The sequence below is a fragment of the Ambystoma mexicanum genome, chromosome 4q (genome assembly GCF_040938575.1).
Source record: "Ambystoma mexicanum isolate Mex_15411 chromosome 4q, UKY_AmexF1_1, whole genome shotgun sequence".
Lineage (NCBI taxonomy): Eukaryota > Metazoa > Chordata > Amphibia > Caudata > Ambystomatidae > Ambystoma > Ambystoma mexicanum.
The window spans coordinates 650,839,870-650,861,571 of NC_090928.1; the positions used below are offsets into that span (position 1 = coordinate 650,839,870).

The window sequence follows — 21,702 nt, forward strand, 5'->3', positions numbered from 1 at the left end:
CAACCGATCTCCAGCGCTCTCCAAAGAGACGCAGAACTTGTGGCACTGTGTCTTCAGACCAGAGATGTTCCTCATCCCCCTTCACTTTGCTGGAAGTGAAGAACACCATCGCCGACTCCCTCAGCAGGGAGCTGCGCTCCTGCCATAAGTGGTAACTTCGGCAGGACCAGGTGGACTGCATCTTCAGGGTGGGGCAGGCCCCAGATCGATCTTTTTGCGACCGCGGCGAACTCCAAATGCCAGAAATTCACCAGCAGGTTCCACCAGCCGAGAACCATGGGGGACGTGTTCTCCTTTCCATGGGAAGGCCAGTTTCTGTACACTTTAAGGAGAATTCTCAAAATGTGCTAATTCCACTCTGAATTTTTTTAATCTGTTTGTTTTCTGCGTTTATTTCTTTTGGCTATGGAGTTTTAGACCACTCCATAGGCATCATCTTTTTTTGTGTCACACAGCACCCTCAGTGCAGTGGCACAGGGAAACCTTTTAGGCTGTCCCACAGTTTAAATACCTTCTCGGGATCAACTACTGAGAATGTAAAGTTAAACTGACTTTACTAGTCTTTTTAAATTCCTAGACCCAGCACACTCTATCTTCCTATAGAGTGCTGGAGGAGTTACCTAGTATACCCTGTGTTTAGAAACTCATGTAGCAGTCAAATGCTACCCTTTTCTATCCAGGTGGCTTACAAGTTGATTGGTCCTACCAACTCAAAGGAAGTAGTAGTCATTGAAGGGCTTCTCTGTGGAGATGACCTTGGCGAATCGGACCTGCAGCAGGGCTCCGCTGGGCAAACCAACAGTCCAATAGTTGCAGCCGCTGTCCTCTTCCAGCTCGTCTTCGGTTCTTTCGTTCCAGTGGTATACTCTGCCTTCCAAACCAAGAGACTTGCCTTTTTAAGCAGTTTTATCCCATTCATTCCAGCCTAGCTGCCACTCACCCAGCAGGGTGGCTGTCCTTGACGGACAGTCAGCTAGATATCGCGCCAGAGCACTTTTGGGTTTTTTAGGAGACTAAGCACAGGGCGTTTCGAGCACCTCCCTCACTTCATGCTCACCCCAGACATTCGTGTGCCAGAGGCGGTCTTCAGTCCTGAAGCCCGGCAATGGTATAGAAAAAAAGGATCAAACCTAGTTTGGCGTACAGAGACAAATTCTAGAAGGAACATTCCAAAAAGAAATGGTGAAAAAAGACTGGGCCCTGTTTAAACAAAGGGGGCTTAGGCGCTATCTTGAAAAATATGGCTAACCCGATTTTTAGCTGCCGGTGTTCGCGGTCGGGAAAAATCATGGTAGTTCGTTGTAAAACCACTTCCAGCAGCCATTTCGATAGGAAAGGGTAGCATGTGACTGCTACATGAGTTTCTAGACACGGGATACTAGGTAACCCCCCCCCAGCACTCTATTGTAAGATAGAGTGTGCTGGGTCTAGGAATTTAAAAAGACTAGTAAAGTCAATTTCACTTTACATTCTCTGGGAAACAGTAGTTTATCCCAGAGAAGGTATTCAAACCTTTGAATAGCCTATAAAGGCTTTCCTGTGTTACTGCACTGAGGATAATGTGTGACATACATGAGATGATGCCTATCAAGTTTTAGACCACTCCATAATCAAAGAACACAAGAGTAAAACACAAATCAAAATCCATGAGTTGGGGGTGGGGGGGGGGCCTCACACTCTCCAGGTAAAAAAAATCAAGTCCTCAAAATCCAGCAAAGTTGCTAGGTGTGTCTAAGGTGAAGGGAATTGGCACATTTATGAGAATTCTCCCTAACATCCCTCCTTCATGCCAAAAGTTCTGTTGCAATTCCACCTCAATGAACCTTTGGTGTTACTCCATCTAGAGTTGGCTCTACGGCTGTATCACACACTGTCATCGGTTGTCCAACCGACAGCTGCCCGGAAGTCAGAGAGCCCGTTCCACCAGAGCGATCGCTACGACCGCATGCCTGTCTGGTGTGCCCCTGCTGTACATCTGCAGGGCTGTACGTGGAGGTCTACGCATAACTTCATGAGGTTCTATTGCGTCGACAGGGATTCCAGAGGAGTCGGGAGTCCAGGGTCGGCCAAGCAGTGTTATGCAACCTGTTTGCTTGAAGTGAGTCTGTTCCAGAGGTAAGAGTTGATGGCTTCTGTTGAGCCTTACCACCTCCTGTGGTTGTGTAATGTGGTACTGCTATGTATTCGTTATTCATGAGCATGTGAATCCATGCCAGACCCCATGATGGAGAAGGAATAAGTTACTTAACTGTAACTATTGTTCTCCAGCATGGGTCTGGCATGGATTCACGTGCAAACCCTCCCTCCTACCCCTCTGCGACTCTGCTTAGTCATTCTGCCATTGTACGTGCTTGCCAAATTTGAAGATGACTGCCAGAAGAGGGGCTTAGGGAGAGGGTAGTCATTGGCTGGGTGCATTATGAACCAGAATGCATGGATTGGTTTACAGGAGGAATACAGTTTTAAGTGAAAGTTGTTTCTTTTACCGAGGATTCCCTGCCTGACAGAATATTCATGATCATTTCAATCCATGCCAGACCCATGCTGGAGAACAATAGTTACAGGTAAGTAACTTGTTCCTTATGGCTTGTGTATAGCGTGTATCCAAGTCTGCCTCTTTAATAGTTTTGTTCTTGTTTCATTTTTTTTTGTAGGGTGGAATTTCTAATATCTTGGAAGAGTTGGTAGTTCAGCCTTTATTGGTATCTATCAGTTCTTTAACCCTTTCTACTGAAACTGTCCGTAGTATTCTGAAGATTGATGATGTGGTAAGTACCTGTATTCACCTACTTCTATGATTGAAGCAATCATACATATTTTATGACGTTTTCTGATTTTAGTAAGTCAATACGAATGTGTGTTTAATGAATTTTAATTGTTTCAACATCACTTGAAAATTGATATTTTAATTCCCTGAATCATTCCCTGAATCATCCCCTTCACTCGTATTAAGTGAGTTCTCAGTGCCTTCTAGCTAGGTGATTGCTTTGGTAGAGTGTGCAAACTTTTCATTCAAATGATCAACATGATGAACATCAACTTTGCATTGGTTTCACAGTTTAAGATGGATGATAAATGACTTGGATTTATGTAGCACTTAATTGTTTCTAAGTTGGATCCAGTGAACATACAGTTGGTAAACACAAGGTTGCCGTCTGTGGTTGCGTCCACCCCCCCCTCCCCCCAACACCTGATGCCAACACAGCTTGGAGCTTCCATCTGTTTAGTCATATGCACATAAATGCTCATTTTGGTGTACAGGAAAAAATGTACAATTTAAATATTTTGGGGTACAGTAATAAATGTACAATTCAAATGTTTTGTTGTTTTTTTGAAGTGATTTGTATTCTCCAGCACGGGGGCTGGCATGGATTCACATGCTCATGAATATTCCCTGTCAGGCCGGGAATCCTCGGTATAGAAAAAAATCAGTATCCGTTTTGTTTCTGATCTGTCTTTCTTAGTAGTAACCAATCACTGGTCTCTGGGTTCTACTGCCCCCAGCCAATGACTGCCCTCTCCCTAAGCCCCGCCCCTGGCAGCCATCCTCAGATTTTTACCGCACGTTCAAGTGTTGGGAGTCCTCATGCTGTAGCTCTCGAGCTTTTGCTGCGTTTTCGCGCTTTTTTCAGGAGATTTTTCTAATTTTTTGGTTAAATAGAGCCTCAAGCTCCACCGTTTCTACATCCGATCAACGGGGATCCGTTTCGGAGTTTTCTACGCCCCTCAAGGGTGAAGATTTCATCGAGTTACGCTTTTGGAGGATTCCAGAAGTTCCTAGGCCTACCCCGGACATGGACCAGGAGAAAGGAAACTCGACGCCCGGGAAGCTGTTCAGGACCTGCCCTGGATGCCATCTTCAGAATGTTTTCAAGGAGGACGAGCATTCGTAATGCCTCTGTCTCCATGAGGACAAGACGCACACAGAGGAGGACTGCGCGTTTTGTGGGAACATGTCGGAGCGGACCATGAAGGATCACCAACTCCGTCTCGCCAACTGGCTGGAAGGGAAGAGCCCGTCAGGTGAGAAGAAAAAGAAGTCCGAGCGGTCTTCTAAGTCCTGTGAGGGCGCCCCGGCGACGGGGGCCCAACAAAAGGCTAAGCACCGCGAGTCCGCGGGTACCGGGAGCGCCGAACGGTCGGCTCCTTGGCTGCCAGCCAGGGCGCATCCTCCCCGGCGCCATCAACCACAAGCCAACGCTCTGCCTCGGGTAAGAGGAAGTCCGAGAACCCGGCAATGCTTCTGGAGAGGCCCCGGTCGATCTCGAAGATTCCGGCAGAGGGGGAGCGAGGCTCGGACTCTCCCCCTAGGGTGAAGGCCCTAGGCGTTCAGAAGGTGACGATGGCCTTAATTCACCCTGCTAAGACCTCGATTGAGGATGTCGCCGTGGCCCTGGCTCAGCCTGTGGAGGCTACACCAGTGGAGGCGCCCTCAGGACCCAGAGTCTCCCTGCCACCGCAGAGGGAGTCGTCTTTCAGGCCCATTGAGAAGACCCCCCACGAAGTCCTCGTTGGAAAAGGTGGGGGAGGGGCTGGTGGCCATCGTGGATACGGACACGACCTCTGAAGAAGAGCTCATCGAAGTCGTGGAAGAGGCCCAGCCCATCGGGAGGGATCCCGACGAGGGCGACGGGGTCGCCGACAAGGCTCCTCAAGAGCCCTCGCGCCCATTGTTTCTGGCGCCGCAGGACACTTCGGCGGCCATTTTGTCAGCAATTCAGTCCTTATGTTCGGAGATAAGGACAAGGTTGCCCCGTCTCCCCCGACGGAGGTACCTGCGCCAGACCAGACGGGGGAACCGAAGCCAGGACCTTCGGAAAGTCCACCGCATAAGAGGACGACGCATCCTACGCCACCTCTCCCACCTCTGCGGCCTGCCCCGTCTTCCCCCCGGTCTACTACCCACAGGGATGATACGGGCACGGACACGGCTACGACAGGTACAAATGACGGAGATGACGGGACGTGCCCCCCGTTGCCCCATGCTTGGGCGTCCCTGCCCGACGAAATTGGATCCTTTCATGCCATGATTTCAAGGGCATCCGAGCTCTTCCAGCTCTGCCCAGAAGAGAAGGAGGAAGGTTTCCTTTGCCAACGGCGCAAGCCTAAAAGGAAGACGGTCCTCGCCGTACCGCTTGATGACATCTGGGATGAGGGGCTCGCCCTCCTCAAGAACCCTGCCACGGCGCCGGCAAAGAGGGACAGGTACGAGAAGAAGTACCGGGTCACCGACACTGCCCCCTTGTGCCTTCGGGCGCAACCTACACCGGATTCGGTCATCTCGGCGGCGGCAAAGAAGAAAGCTGGGGGGGGGGCATCGGCCTCGACATCAACTTCCCCGCCGGACAGCGAGGGCAGGAAATTGAACACGATGGGACGGCGGATCACCTCATCCGCAACGACGACTATCAAGGCGGCCAACGCCCTGGCTATCGTAGGGAGTTGTGGTTCAAAATTGCCCCTCTGTTGGACTTCCTTCCGGACGCCAAAAGGGCTGAAGCCTTTGAAACCCTACAGGAGGATGAGATTGCTTCGGACCACGCCATCACGGTGGCAACGGACATCACCGACACCGGTTTCCATCAGTTGGACAACAGTGTTTGCTTGAGACGACGAGGATGGCTCAAGGCCACAGATTTCCGCCAGGACGTACAAACCAGGTTTTGGACATGCCGTTCGACGGGAACAACCTGTTTGGGAAGGCGGTTGATGAGTCCCTTCAGGCCATCAAGACAGACAGACTGCCCGGGCACTGGGAGGGCTCCAACAACGACAGCCGTCCTTTCGGAGCTCCGGAGGCAGACAAGGTGCCTCCAAGGGATCCGGCAGTGGCTCCGCCACGTACCGCCAAGCGGCAAGATATTCGTCCCAGGAAGCCTACAGGGGACGTGGCAAGTCATGTGGTGCCCGTTGTCGTCGACAGGGAGGTCAAGGAGGCAAGGCGGCCTCCAAACAAGATTGAACCGACCGTGGGGTCGGGCCCCCGCCGAAGCAGCCCGGTGGTAGGCCGGCTGGCGAGGTTCGTCAGCGTGTGGGAGTCCATCTCCACTGACCGTTCGGTGCTGGACGCCCTGGCCCAAGGGCACGCCCTCGAGTTTCAGAAGTGCCCTCGCGTTCCACCCGTGGCCAGGAAGGAAAATCACGTCCCTCAACTACTGTTTGAAGTAAGGGCGATGATCAAGAAGGGTGCCATGGAGCTCGCCCCAAAGAGGCTTCGGGGCTCCGGAGTTTACTCAAGGTACTTCCTCGTAAAAAAGACAGGAAGATGGCGCCCCATCCTGGACCTACGACGACTGAACAAGTACATCAAGGCACAGAAGTTCCATATGGTCACCCTCCAGCACGTGCTGGGACAGTTGGAGGAGGGTGATTTCCTATCGTCGTTGGACTTGGAGGATACGTACTTCCACATCCCCATTCTAAAAAGACACCGAAAGTTCCTCAGGTTCGTGGTCCAAGGGCAGCACTACCAGTTCAAAGCCCTCCCGTTCGGATTGAAGTCGGCACCCAGGGTGTTCACCAAGTGCTTCGCACCGGTGGCGGCGCGGCTGCGCCTACAGGGGAGCCACGTCTACCCCTACCTGGACGACTGACTCATCCAGGCAAGGACAAGGGAGCTCGCTGTGGAGCACACTGCGAAAACCGTCCAGCTGCTCACAGACCTGGGATTCTTAATCAACTTTCCAAAATCCCACCTGGTTCCGTCGCAACTCGCCCTGCTCGACACAGTGGCGCGGCTGGCCTCTCCGTCGGAGGAAAGGACCAAGATCATTCTGGGTAAGGTGCGGCGTCTGCTGGCCATGGACAAGGCCAGGGTAAGATCTATCAAATCCCTCCTCGGGATGTCATCCTGCATTTATCTGGTGCGCCTTTGCAGGCTTCGGATGCGCCCCTTACAAGAGTTGCTCGACGCCCGCTGGGTCCAGTTGACGGGCAGCTTCGAGGACAGGATCCCTCTCAACGAGACGTTCCGTCAGGTGATCCGGTGGTGGGGTACCCGCTTCCCATCCGTCGGCGGGCACGGACTTTCAGAACCCAGCTCACCAGGTGACAACGGACGCCTCCCTGGAAGGTTGGGGAGCGCACTCCGGAGATCTTCACGCGAGAGGCCTTTGGCTCCCGGAGGAGAAGTCTCTCCACATCAACATCTTGGAGCTCCGCCCAGTGTTCTGGGCCCTCAGGTCCTTTTTTCCGTCCCTCAAGGGCAAGGTGGTGGTGATCTTCACCGACAACACCACCACGATGTTCTACATCCGGAAGCAGGGCGGAACCAGGTCCCCTGCCCTATCCAAGGAAGCCCAGGATCTGTGGCATTGGGCCGTCGCCCAGGGGATGTTTCTGGTGCCTCTTCACCTGGCAGGAATAAAAAACACGATCGCCGACTCACTCAGCAAGGAGCTGCACTCGTGCCACGAGTGGGAACTACGCCAGGATCAAGTGGATCGACTCTTCAGACGATGGGGCGAACCCCAAATTGATCTCTTCACGACGGCGACAAATTCCAAGTGCCGGAGGTTCACCAACAGGTTCCCCCAGCCGAGGAGCATGGGCGATGCTTTCTCGTTCCCCTGGGACGGCCTATTTCTTTATGCGTTCCCTCCACTGCCGTTGCTGCTCCGGCTCATCAACCAGCTCAAGAGGTCCCGGTGCAGGATGATCCTCGTCGCACCGGCGTGGCCGAGACAGATCTGGTTCCTGGACCTTCTGGACTTGTCAACGTCCCCACCAGTCAAGCTACCGACAGACGCAGACCTTCTCTCCAGAGAAGGAGGCGCCATTCTTCACCACAACCCGGTTTCGCTGAACTTGCAGGCCTGGCTCCTGCAGCACTAGAGTTTGGAGGGTACGACATCCCGGCCGACTGCAGAGAGGTTCTTGCAAACGCCAGGGCGTCCTCAACTCTCAAGTGCCACGGACATAAATGGAAGAGGTTCTCTGTCTGGTGCCGTGCACAGAAGATTAACCCTCTGCGGATTATGGCCCCTCAAGTACTGCCGTACCTACTGTCGCTGGCCAAAGCTGGACTGGCTCACGCCGCCATCAAAATACATCTGGCTGCAATCTCCCGATATACCAGGACTACGGGACGGGCGTCCTTGTGGTCTCATCGCCTGGTGAAAGAATTCATGAAGGGACTATTCCGATCATTCCCGCCGGTGAAGGCTCCTGCCCCGGCGTGGGAGCTTAATGTGGTGCTGACCAGGCTCATGGGGGCCCCATTCGAGCCTATGCATTTGGCGCCTTTGAAGTTCCTGTCATGGAAGACCGCTTTCCTCGTGGCCATCACCTCCGCACGACGAGTGGGAGAGATCCAGGCCTTATCTTGCAAGCCTCCATACTTGACTTTTCATGACACGAGGGTGGTGCTGAGGACACACCCCTCCTTTATGCCCAAGATGCCGTCGGACTTTCACCTCAACGAGCCCTTGGTGTTGCCAGTTTTCTTCCCGTCGCCGGCCGAGAGGACTCTGCACTTGCTGGATGTAGCTAGAGCGCTGAAGTTCGTCGTGAACCGCACAAAGAGTTTTCGGAAGATGTCACAGCTGTTTGTTAACTTTGGGACTGTGAATCAAGGGGAGGCTCTCTCGAAGACTTCCATTTCCAAATGGCTCTCTGGCTGCATCATGCACTGTCACCGGTTGGCAAACCGACCGCTGCCCGGCCGTCCGAGAGCCCATTCGACCAGAGCGATCGCTGCTACCACGGCGTTCCTGTCTGGTGTGCCCCTGCTGGACATCTGCAGGGCTGCGACATGGAGGTCGACGCACAGCTTCACAAGATTCTACTGCGTCGATCAGGACTCCAGGGAGGAGTCCAGGGTCGGCCAAGCAGTGCTGCGCAACCTGTTCGCCTAAGGTGAGCCTGGTGAGGAGGTAAAGTTGTTGTATTACTTAATGTTGAGCCTGTGGTTGTGCATGTGTACTGCTATGTATTCTCTTATTCATGAGCATGTGAATCCATGCCAGACGCCATGCTGGAGAAGGAACAAGTTACTTCTCCAGCATGGGTTCTGGCATGGATTCACATGCTCATGAATATTCCCCGTCGTCAGGCTGGGAATCCTCGGTAAAGAAAAAACCAGTATCAGTTTCGTTTCTGATCTGTCTTTCGTAGTAGTAACCAATCACTGATCTCTGCGTCATACTGACCACAGCCAATGACTACCCTCTACCTAAGCCCCGCCTCTGGCAGCCATCTTCAGATTTTTACCGCACATTCAAGTGTTGGGATCCTCGTGCTATTGCTCTCGAGCGTTAGTGCTATTTTTTTCACGTTTTTTTCTCAAAAACTTTGATTTTTCGGTCAAAAGAGCCTCAAGCTCCACCGTTTCTTCATCCGATCAACGGGGACCCGTGTCGGATTTGTCTACGCCCCTCAAGGGTGAAGATTTCGTCGAGCCACGCTTTTGGAGGACTCCAGAAGTTTCTCAGGCCATCTCGGACATGGCCCAGGAGAAGGGAAGCTCGACGCCCGGAAAGCTGTTCAGGGTCTGCCCTGGATGCCAGCTTCAGAATGTCTTTAAGGAGGACGAACACTCCCTTTGTCTGTACTGCCTACATGAGGACAAGACGCACGTGGAGAAGGACTGTGCGTTTTGCGGCAATATGTCGGAGCGGACCATGAAGGACCGCCATCAACGTCTCGCCAACTGGCTGGAAGGGAAGAGCCCGTCGGGCGAGAAGAAGAAATTCGAGCGGTCTTCTAAGACCTTTGAGGACGCCCGGGCGATGGGGGTCCAACACAAGGCCAAGCACTGCGAGTCCGCTGGCACCGGGAGCGCCGAACGGTCGGGCTCTACGGGCGCCAGGCAGGGCGCATCCTCCCCGGCACCATCAACCACGAGCCAACGCTCTGGTTCGGGTAAGAAGGCCGAGCACCCGGCGAAGCTCCTGGAGAGGCCACGGTCGCGCTCGAAGGCCCCATCGGAGGGAGAGTGAGGCAGTGACCCTCCCCCCAAGGAGAAGGCGGTGAGCGCACCTAAGGTGGTGAAAGCCTTAATCCATCCGGCCAAGGCCTCGATCGAGACAGTCGCGGCGGCCCTGGCTCAGCCTGTGGAGGCTACACCAGTGGTGGCGACCTCGAGGCTCAGAGTCTCCCTGCCACCGCAGAGTGAGTCCTCTTTTATGCCCATCGACAGGACCCCCGTGAAACCTCCGACGGAGAAGAAAAAGGGGGGGCAGGAGGTCGTCGTGGATTCGGCCTCAACCTCTGAGGAAGAGCTGATCGAAGTCGTAAGCCATGGCGTTGGCTTGGAAGAAGACCAGCCCGTCGGGAGGGACCCCGACGTGGGAGATGACAATAACGTCGAGGGTGCCGACGGGGCCCCTGACTGCCCTTCGGAATCCCCTCAACCAGTGCCGCAAGACAACTCGGCGGCCATTTTGTTGGCTAAACAGTCCTTATGCTCTGAGATAAGGACGAGACTGCCGTTACCACCAGCGGAGGAACCGCTCCGACGGGGGACCCGGAGCCAGGCCCTTCTGGGAGCCCTCCCCCTAAGAGAAGGATTCATCCTCCACCTCCTTTTCAGCCATCGCGCCCTGTTCAGCCCTCCTCCCCGTCCACGACTCGTGGGGATGATACGGGGACCGACACGGCCGCGACGGGTACGAACGACGAGGTTTACGACGAGGATCTGCCGTCATCACCTCCCACCCGGGCTTCCCTGCCCGACGAGAGTGGATCGTTTCACTCCATGATCGCCAGGGCATCCGAGCTTTTCCAGCTCTGCCCGGAAGAGAAGAAGGAAGGTTTCCTTTATCAATGGCGCGAGGCCAAGAGGAAGACGGTCCTCTCCGTACCGCGACTGGGCGATATTTGGGATGAGGGCCTCGCCCTCCTCAAGAACCCATCCACGACGCCGGCTAGAAGGGATCGGTACGAGAAGAAGTACCGGGTCCCGGACGCGGCCCCCTTGTGCCTTCGGGCACAGCCGACCCCGGACTCGGTCGTCTCCGTGGCAGCCAGGAAGAAAGCGGGGGGGGGGCGCGGCCTCTACGTCGACCTCCCCGCCGAACGGCGAGGGAAAGAAATTGGATACGATGGGACGCAGGGTCATCTCGTCTGCAGCGACGACGATTAAGGCGGCCAACGCCTTGGCTATCGTAGCCCGCTGCGACAGGGAGTTGTGGTACAAACTGGCCCCCCTGCTAGACTTCCTACCGGACGACAAGAGGGTGGATGCCCTAGAGATCTTGCAGGAAGGAGAGGTGGCGTCGGACCACGCCATTACGATTGCGATGGACATCGCTGACACTGGATTTCGCCAGTTGGGCAACGGCGTGTGCCTTAGGCGGCGTGGATGGCTCAAGGCTACTGACTTCCGTCAGGACGTGCAGACCAGAGTCTTGGACATGCCGTTCGACGGAAACGACCTGTTTGGGAAAACAGTGGACGATTCCCTTCAAGCCATCAAGGCAGACACGGAGACGGCCCGGGCTCTTGGGGTTCTCCAGCAACGGCGGCCGCCCTTTCGGAGCGGCGGAGGCAAACAGGGTGCCTTCAAAGGTTCCGGCGGCGGATTTTCCACCTACCGTCAAGCGGCCCGTTCGTCATCGCAGGAAGCTTACAGGGGACGAGGCAAGTCAGGCGGACCCCGCCGTCAAGGCGGCAAAGCCTCGTCGAAGCAGGACTGAACCGGCCGTGGGGTCGGGCCCCCACCAAAGCACCCCGGTGGGAGGCCGGCTGGCGAGCTTCGTCAGTGTGTGGGAGTCCATCTCCACCGACCGTTGGGTGCTGGACGCCCTAGCCCAGGGTCACGCGCTCGAGTTTCTAAAGAGGTGCCCGCGCGTCCCCCCTGTGGCCAGGAAAGAACATCACGTCCCTCAACTTCTCTTGGAGGTAAAGGCGATGCTCAGGAAGGGCGCCATCAAGCTCGTCCCAAAGAGGCTTTGGGGCTCCGAAGTTTACTCAAGATACTTCCTCGTGAAGAAGACGGGAGGATGGCGTCCCATCCTGGACCTACGACGACTGAACAAATTCATCAAGGCACAGAAGTTCCGGATGGTCACCCTCCAACACGTCCTGGGTCAGCTGGAGGAGGGCGATTTCCTGTCGTCGTTGGATTTGGAGGATGCCGACTTCCATATTCCCATCCTAAAGGGACACTGAAAGTTTCTCAGGTTCGTGGTCCAAGGGCGTCACTATCAGTTCAGAGCCCTTCCCTTCGGACTGAGGTCGGCACCGAGGGTGTTCACCAAGTGCCCCGCACCGGTGGCGGCGCAGCTGCGCCGAGAGGGGATCCACGTCTACCCCTACCTGGACGACTGGCTCATCCGAGCGAAGACGAAGGAGCTCCCCGTGGAGCACCCGGCAAGGACCGTCCAACTTCTCACGGACCTGGGATTTTCCAAAAACTACGCCAAGTCCCACCTGGTGCCCGCGCAAGACTCACTGTTTCTGGGAGCGAAGCTCGACAGTGTCGCTTCTGGCCTATCCGTCGGAGGAAAGGACGAGGGCCATTTTGGGCAAGGTGCAGCGGATGCTGGTTGCGGACGCGGCCAGAGTGAGGTCCATCAAGTCCTTCTCGGAATGATGTCTTCTTGCATTTACCTCATCCCCCTGTGCAGGCTCCGGATGCGGCCGTTGCAGGAGTTCCTGGACGCGCGCTGGATCCAGACGACGGGCAGCTTCGAGGAGAGGATCGCACTCGACGAGAGTTTCCGACGAGCGATCCGGTGGTGGGGCACCCGTGCGCATCTGACGGCGGGCATGGACTTCCAGACCCCCGGCCACCAGGAGACAGTGACCATGGATGCCTCCCTGGAAGGGTGGGGAGCGCACACTGAAAATCTGCACGCGAGAGGCCTTTGGCTCCCGACGGAGAAGTCCCTCAATATCAACGTCCTGGAGCTCCCTGCAGTGTTTTGGGCCCTCGGGTCCTTCCTTCCGTCCCTCAAGGGCAAGGTGGTGAGGATCTTCACCGACAACACCACCACCATGTTCTACATCAGGAAACAGGGCGGAACCTGGTCCCCAGCCCTGTCCAGGGAGGCGCAGGATCTGTGGCATTGGGCCGCCGCCCAAGGGATGTTTCTGGTGCAGTTTCATCTGGCAGGGATAAAAAAAACATCATCGCCGACTCACTCAGCAGGGAATGCGCTCGTGCCACGAGTGGGAACTACGACAGGATCTAGTGGACCGCCTCTTCCGACGGTGGGGCACACCCCAGATCGATCTGTTTGCGATGGCGACGAACTCCAAGTGCCGGAGGTTCGCCAGCAGGTTTCCCCAGCCGAGTAGCATGGGCGATGCTTTCTCGTTCCTCTGGGAGGGCCTGTTTCTATACGCGTTCCCTCCATTGCCATTGCTGATCCGGCTCATCAACCAGCTCAAGAGGTCACGTGCAGGATGATCCTCGTCGCACCTGCGTGGCCGAGGCAGATACGATTCCCGGACCTTCTGGACTTGTCAGCGTCCCCGTCAATCAAGCTGCCAGTGGACGCGGATCTTCTCTCCAGGGAAGGAGGCGCCATCCTCCATCACGACCCGAAGTCGCTGAACTTGCAGGCCTGGCTCCTGCAGCATTAGAGTTTGGAGGATACGACATACCGGCCGACTGCAGAGAGGTTCTTGCAAAGGCCAGGGCGTCCTAAACTCTTAAATGCTACGGACACAAATGGAAGAGGTTCTCTGTCTGGTGCCACGCACAGAAGATTAACCCTCTACGGATTACGGCTCCCCAAGTACTGCCGTACCTACTGACGCTGGCCAAGGCTGGTCTGGTGCACGCGTCCATCAAGATTCATCTTGCTGCGATCTCCCGATACACCAGAACCACGGGGCGGACGTCTTTGTGGTCTCATCGTCTGGTGAAAGAGTTCATGAAGGGACTGTTCAGATCGTTCCCGCCGGTGAAGGCTCTGGCCCCGGCGTGGGAGCTAACGTGGTGCTGACCAAGCTCATGGGACCTCCGTTCGAGCCTCTGCACTTGGCTCCGTTGAAGTTCTTGTCGTGGAAAACAGCGTTTCTTGTGGCCATCACCTCCGCACGACGGGTGGGAGAGATCCAGGCCCTTTCCTGCAAGGCCCCGTACTTGGCTTTTCACGACACAAGGGTAGTGCTCAGGACGCACCCCTCCTTCATGCCCAAGGTGCCGTCAGACTTCCACCTCAACAAACCCTTGGTGTTGCCTGTTTTCTTCCCGTCGCCTTCGTCGCCGGCTGAAAGGACTTTGCACTTGCTGGATGTGGCTAGAGCGCTGAAGTTCTACGTGGACCGCACGAAGTGTTTTCGGAAGACGTCTCAACTCTTTGTGACCTTTGGACCTGTCAATCAGGGGAAGGCTCTCTCGAAGGCTTCCATTTCCAGATGGCTCTCCGGCTGTATCATGTACTGTCACCGGTTGGCAAACCGACCGCTGCCTGGCCGTCCGAGAGCCCATTCCACCAGAGCGATTGCAGCTACCACGGCATTCCTATCTGGTGTGCCCTTGCTGGACATCTGCAGGGCTGCTACGTGGAGGTCGACGCACACCTTCACGAAATTCTACTGCGTCGATCGGGATTCCAGGGAGGAGTTCAGGGTCGGCCAAGCAGTGCTGCGCAACCTGTTCGCCTAAGGTGAGCCTGGTGAGGAGGTAAGATTTGCTTAATGTTGAGTTTGATGTAATGCTTAATGTTGAGCCTTTGCCACCTCCCATGGTTGTGCATGTGTGTACTGCTATGTATTCTTTATTCATGAGCATGTGAATCCATGCCAGACCCCATGCTGGAGAAGGAACAAGTTACTTACCTGTAACTGTTGTTCTCCAGCATGGGTCTGGCATGGATTCACATGCGAACCCTCCCGCCTACCCCTCTGCGGCTCTTCACTTGGTCATACTGCCACTTCACGTGCTACCAAATCTGAAGATGGCTGCCAGAGGCAGGGCTTAGGTAGATGGGAGATGGCAGTCATTGGCTGTGGTCAGTATGACGCAGAGATCAGTGATTGGTTACTACTACGAAAGACAGATCAGAAACGAAACTGATACTGATTTTTTTTTACCGAGGATTCCCAGCCTGACGACGGTGAATATTTATGATCATGTGAATCCATGCCAGACCCATGCTGTAGAAAAACAGTTACAGGTAAGTAACCTGTTCCGTAACTAACATGGATATTACGTTTTTCTCCACAAACCATATACAAGCACACCTTACTGCGTGATTTTCACATAGGCAGAAAATCCATCTGGGATGCATCAACTTGAAACAGCATTGTAGGTAGTTTTTGCAGGTATACTGCAGGAATGTCTTTGAGTGTCTTTGCCACAGAGGAGCATTGTTAGTTGTACATGCATGCATACTATTATGGATCTTTCCTGCTTGAGGCTGGTTTGAAAAACATCAGTTGCAATACTCTCGCCATACCACTAGATGGCGAAGTATAGTTATCATATGAACAGTAGCGTAACATAAAATATGGGAGGGGTCTCCTGAAATTCCTTTTATGTGCTCCCCCTCCCCTAGGCTCCTCAAGGCCACACCACACTCCGGGCTGGCCGTGGCACAATGTATAAGGGGGTCGGGCACCGGACCTTGTCGAGGTTTGGCTGGGGAACCCTCTCAACCAGAGGCACAAGGCCTACCAGGGTGGTTGCCAGAGCCAGTCCTGCCACAGCGAAGAGGGGGGGAGTTCGGAGGGCCCCAGCCTCGATTTGTTCCCCGCCTCCTTTGTGCTTGGTTTCAGTTGGGACATACCACTATCAATCAACCCATGCCGATCAGACAACATGCTGGCCAGTATTCTGTTTTCTTCCAGACTCCTCTGCAACAAACCAGTCACAATCACACCGAAGAGAGAGGGACACACCCTCCAAGGGCTCCAGTTACCAGAAATCCCTATGGCAAATGAGAAACTATCCAACCCACGAGAGAGGGAGACGCCAAAGAACCATAGCTATGAAGCATCTAGCTAACTGTGCACCAGCAGCAGGGCTTACCAGATATTCTATGAAGGTTCGCAACCTCTGCGGAAAAGTCAGTTGGAGGTTGGCCCATGGGAGCACGCGTGCGCTCCAACCTATGGGAGGGGGGTGAGATGGCTACGACTTGACGAACTGTATAAAAGAAGGTGCGTGCAAAGGGGCTGAGTGTGGGTGGAGGTCATATGGCGAGGTGACAAGGCGGGGGAGGACAGTGGAGCAGAGCATGGTGGAGTCTAGCAGAGAGCGGTATTGGATTGTGAGAGAAATGGTACTTGGCTGTGAGTGCTTGCTTGGGGAGTAAGGTGACTGAGCTGAGAAAGGGGACCTGGAAAACAAAAGGAGGGGGTGAAGTGTGGTGAGGAGAAGGCAAAGGAGGGTGCCAATAAGGAGTAGACGACTTGAGACTGAGTAGAATCACATGGAGAAACGATGGAGAGTAGAAGGGAACATTAGAAAGAAAAGAAGTAGAGAACATCAGGGCGAGGATTACAGAGGGGTAAGAGCAGGTGAGGCATCCATGGCTGGACTGCACGATTTCCTATTTTGAAAATCGTCATAATTCTACAAACTGTGTGGTGGGTTTTACACTAGATCCAACTACCACCCGGAAGAGTGCTTCAATTTTGAAACTGTTGCGTCTACCTGATGCAAGAAAGACGACCTTCCGAGAAGAAAACAAATTTGGACCTGGGAGCTATTGAAAAATGTTAGTCAATGGTCTTCTCCCATTGTAGTGGTACCAAAGCCTGACAGTAGCTGGAACTTTTGAAACCATTTTCAAAGATTAAATAAAATACCAAAATGTAATGTCGATCTCATGCCATCATAGACAAATAACTTGTAGAACACTTGGGGGATTCAAAGTTAATTTCAACTTTGTGAAATCCAAAGTGTTATTGGCATTTTCCCCTTGACAAAGATGCTAAATGGAAAACTGCATTCTGAACACCAGAAGGACTTTTTCAATTCACTTTCCTCCCATTTGGCCTCCATGGGGCTCTCTCTACATTCCAACGACTGCTGAACTGCATCCTGGCCCTGGTCCTTTTTACTACATCTCTTGACTCGGGATTAGTCCTTAATTCCCTACAAGTGCACATGGCGGCTCTCTCAGCCTACACCACACCACAAAGTAGAGTTTCCTGGTGGGAAGTGCTTATGGTGAAAGCATTCATGGAGGATGTTAAAAAAATAATTATACCCACCAGTTCCTAATCCAACTCCGGCTGGGACCTGAATGTTGTGTTAACAAAGCTCATGGGTGCGCCCCCTTTGAGCCAATGCACAAAGCCAGTCTTCAACATCTAACATGTTACTGTTAAAGGTATTTGTACCGCACACAGTCACCAACGGAATTGGTACCCAGGCGCTCTGGCGGATCTGCAACAAGGAGGGGTGAGGGTTAGTAAGGTGAAGAGGGAGCAGGAAAGAGAGGTGGTGTCTTGTTGGCAGCTCCATTTCGGTTTTCACTGTGTGCTGAGCTTGGGTGTGAATATCTGATCGATGTGAGTCCTCATGTGCTGTTGGTGCGAGTTGTGTTCGTTGTTGCAGTGTGGTGAAGTGCGTGCGGTTTGCTGTGCGAAAAGGTGGTTGTATTGATTTTTGTGTGAAATACGTATGCAGGAATTTGAGCTTTTTGGCTTAGTGGGGTTTATGTCTGTCTTTTTATTTCTTGTTCTACGTATCTGATTGTCCTATGGAGTTGGCATTTTTAGTCCGTCCGTCCAATTGTTAGGAGTGACAGCATGGCAAGTTTCCAACTGTGCTATTTCTGACCTTAGTGTACCAGTTTGAGGCACGCATTGCCCCCCACTCTGATATTGGTGCTGTATTTTGCAGTCATCTGCTCAATTCCTATCTATTTCCTGTTGGTGATCCATTGCTGCCTGCGTTTGCTTTGTCGGCTAAGGTGTTGACATTTCATCCTTGGCCTTCCCCCCTGATCTCTTTGTGATTGTTCTTTAGTACGATTTTAGCCCATCTATCCCGTAGATTGTTCTTCCCTTCCCTCAGTTTATGGAAGCTAGCTTAGGGAGGATCGGTTTCCTCTGATTATTGTTTCAGCTGCGTATGTGCCCCACAGGCATTCCTTCTAGTTATGGGATGAAAAGCCAAGATTTGCATAGTTTTCTGAATAGAAGCTGATCTGTTGTGTTACACATGTTCGGTAGCTTGTTCTGTTTTTTGGAGCAGGGTGAGAGAAAGGATTCTCCCAATGTTCTATTGTTGTATAGTTTTGGTTCCAAACGGATGTTTCTGCTAGATCTGAGTGGTCTTGTTGGGTGGTAGACGTTTAATTTCTCTCTTAGGAACTCTGCGCCTTGGCCGTGGATTGCTCTGTGAATTATGCACATTAATTTGAACTTTATTTGCTCTTTATTGGTAGCAAGTGTAGCATTTTCAGAGCTGGTGTGATGTGTTCTCTTCACGGCAGCTGGAGGAACCGTGTGGCCGCTGCGTTTTGTATACGTTGGAGTTGTACGTTGGAGTTTTTAGAAGTTGTTCTGGCATGCCCAGATATAGGCTCTTGGCGTAGTCTACTCTGGACATGAGAGCAATGACTGTGAGTGTTTTGTTGGCAAGTGAGAGGAATGGTAGGATCCTTTTTACTCCTCGCAGGAGAGGGAAACATTTCTTGATTAGTGTTTCCTTGTGGCTCGAGAGTTTGTTTGTTGTCCATTATAGTTGTCGATGGGGCTGGGGTTGTACCAATTCTGTTGCCCAGGGATGTAGGCATTGTTTGCTCACATTTTAGAGATGATCATTATTTCTGTTTTGCCTGGGTTTAGTTTGAGGTAATTAGAGTTCATCCAGCTGTAGATTTCATGAAGGCAGCTCTCTAATGTTGTGTATTCTTCTTGTGTGTCATGTGGAGACTATTTGTGTCTCTGCGTAGTTGTAGCAGGTAAGGCTGTGTGTTTTAATGATCTTGATTAGTTTAGCCAGGTAAATGTTGAATAATAACTGGAAGAAGGATGATACACCGCATGAAGATTCGCTTGGGTTGGATTTGAAAGGTTTGATCCATATGGTTTCTGTGATTTAATTGATAATGAGGCACGGTCAGTGATTTCAATTTTAGTCTCCTGATGAGGATGTCAATGTTAACTGTGTCGAATGCCGTAGAGATATCTAGAAGTATCAGAACGGTACTATTGTCGGAGTCTGCATATGCCTTTAGATCCCAGATTGAGAAAGTGTTTTCTGCAGCATTGGATCTTTCATGGATTCACATGCTGTGAATATTTCCCAGTGTTCAGGCTGGGAAACCTCAGTAACTTTAATTTAGTGTTTTCCTATGTGAAACTTGGACACTTTAGTGTCCTATTAATGTCCTTTTTGGGTGCTTTAGGACTCGCCAATAGGACGTCTGGTATAAATAGCCCTGCCCGCGCGGCTTCCCTTCAGATTTCAACCGTCTCCAAACTGTTGGGATCACTGCGTGTTAGTGTTTATGCAAGTGCTTTTGGTATTGTGGTCTAGGATGTCGTCTGTAGCCCAGGAGAAGTCTCTTGTTCGGCCTTGTGCTACCTGCGGCTTGAATGTATACGAAGGAGATTGTCATATAGATTCTCTTTACTGTCTCTACCCCCATCACTTTGCGGATACCTGCGAGATACTTCGGGGGAGTGGGGGTTTGCAGGAGACCTTGAAGGACTGTAATCGACGGCTCATATGTTGGCTTAATGAGGGCACGTACCCGGCTTCTAAGGTGGGTTCGGCCAGCTGAAGCCAATCTTCGGAAAGTGCGGCGAAGTCGGCGGAACATCGCCGAGTGACGTTGGCTGAACCTCGGCGAAGGAGCATCGGGCCTCATTGCCTGTGTCGGAGGTGGGGAAGGGCAGTAGGTCTTTGTCGCGGCCGCAGCAGTCGAAGGGGGCGAGTGGCTCTTCGTTGTCCAAGCATGGTCGGACCAATCCTAGGGGTCTGGTAGTAGGCCTGAGAAGTCTGCGATGTCGGTGAAAGGCAAAAGTCCTGGTGAAGCCAAAGGAGTTTTTGTCAAAGCACTCGTCGTCCAGGGACGATCACGGGTCTTCGCCTAGCTGGGAGTCTTAGAAGCACCAGTCTGGTTCTTCCAAAAATTCTGGGTCTCTGGTGACATCGAAACCAGGGAATGTGGTTCCGACGCAGAGTTTTTCGGCGGTTGCTCTGTTGTCAACGGTAGTGCTGCAGTCTACAGTCCCATCGTCGACGGTGGGGTTGTCTGCGTCGTCCACCACACCAATGCTGTTATCGTTGACGCAGATGGAATCGGAAGGGCTGTTGTCGACGAGTGGGCATTGCAGTCCGCTGCCTTTGAGTCTATCCTTCCTGAGAACATTTTGCAGCAAGATCCAACTACATTTTCTGTCTCTTTGGAGGAGGAACAGGAGCCAGGTTTTGACCCGTCTGCTCTGGGTCGAGCGTGAGGCTTTGGATGTCGAGTGGAATGCGGGCTGGGCCGCTCTGTTATCCGCTGTTAACCTGCAGTCTTTTCTGTCATTGCAAGTGCTGTCTACGCTTCAATCTTTGTTGGGACCGCTGGATGCGAGGTTGCCTCCTCCGAGTCTGGCGGTGCAGGTGGCCAAGGTGTTGCCTGGTGAGGCACCTAGGAAGTCTAGGGCTGGGTCGTCCATCGGCTCATCCTGAAGAAGGCGAGCTACCTGAATCAGACCCTAAGTGTTCCGCAGGACACTTTCTACTCTATCGTCGTCGCTGACAAGAGAAGGCGCGTGGGATGCGGAGGTGGAGCAGCACTGTAGCTCAGTGCAACCCTCGCCTACAGATATTTGGGGGGGGTATGATATTGGGGCGTTCCACGCCATGTCGAAAGCATGTCTGGAATTTGGGCTGGCGCCTGAAGAGGAGAGGAAGGCGGTCTTTTCCGTGCCGGTTCTCGACCACGTGTGGCAGGAAGGCCAGCGCATGATGTACTACCTGTTTTCAGAGCCGGCTTTGAAAGGTCATCTTGAAAAGAAATTCAAGGCTCCGGAGTCTACCCCTAGGTGCTTGGTGCCGCAGCCCACGCCCAAGTCTGTGGTGTCGGCGGCTGCCAGCCGGAAAGCAAAAAGCCAACATAAATGCGTTGAGCCTCCAGACCGTGAGGCCAGGAAGCAGGACACTTTTGGAAAGAAGGTCTTGACGGTTGGAGGTACGACGGTAAAGGCTGCTAATGCCTTGGCTATCATGGCCAGATATGATCATGAAATGTGGCATCGGCTGGCCCCAATTCTTGAACATCTGCTTGAGCAGCACCGAAAGGAAGCAATGCTGTTGGTGCGTGAGGGGGAGGAGGCCTCCAAATACAGCATAAATATTGCTGTGGACCTGGCAGAGTGAGGTTTTAAACAGATTAACAACGGGGTTGTGCTTCGGCGCCAGGCCTGGTTGAAGTGCACTGACTTCCGCCTGGAGTTTCAATATAAGGTCATCGACATGCCCTGTGAGGGCGAACACTTGTTGGGTGAGAATATCGAAGCCCTAAAAGGGATGAAGGAGGATATGGAAACCGCAAAATCTTTGGGTTCCTTGCAGAGTGGATGTTCTTTTCGCTCCTTTTGGGCTTTCCGTGGAGCCTCTGGAAATGCCCGGTTTGCCTCCACCAAGGATCGTGGTTACGGACGCTCCAGCTACTCCTCTCAAGGGTATCTGTGGTCTGTCCAGTCAGCGCAGAAAGGTCGGGACTTACAGGCTCGGCAAAAGAACAGTTTGCAGTCCTCTGCGTCTAAGGGGAGGAAAACTAAACCTCAACAATGACTGCCATATGGCCAATCTACTGGGGAGGCAGGGTTGCCTACCACGTTGATGAGTGT

General features: G+C 53.1%; 1 protein-coding gene across 1 annotated transcript in view; it reads left to right on the top strand.

Moving 5' to 3' along the window:
* Positions 1–21,702, top strand: part of CCT4 (chaperonin containing TCP1 subunit 4) — a 472,029-nt gene that overhangs the window by 375,789 nt on the left and 74,538 nt on the right. Inside the window, exon 13 of the mRNA XM_069608221.1 lies at positions 2,655–2,768. Within this exon, the coding sequence (XP_069464322.1) occupies positions 2,655–2,768 (114 nt within the window). The remainder of the gene's footprint in view (positions 1–2,654; positions 2,769–21,702) is intronic.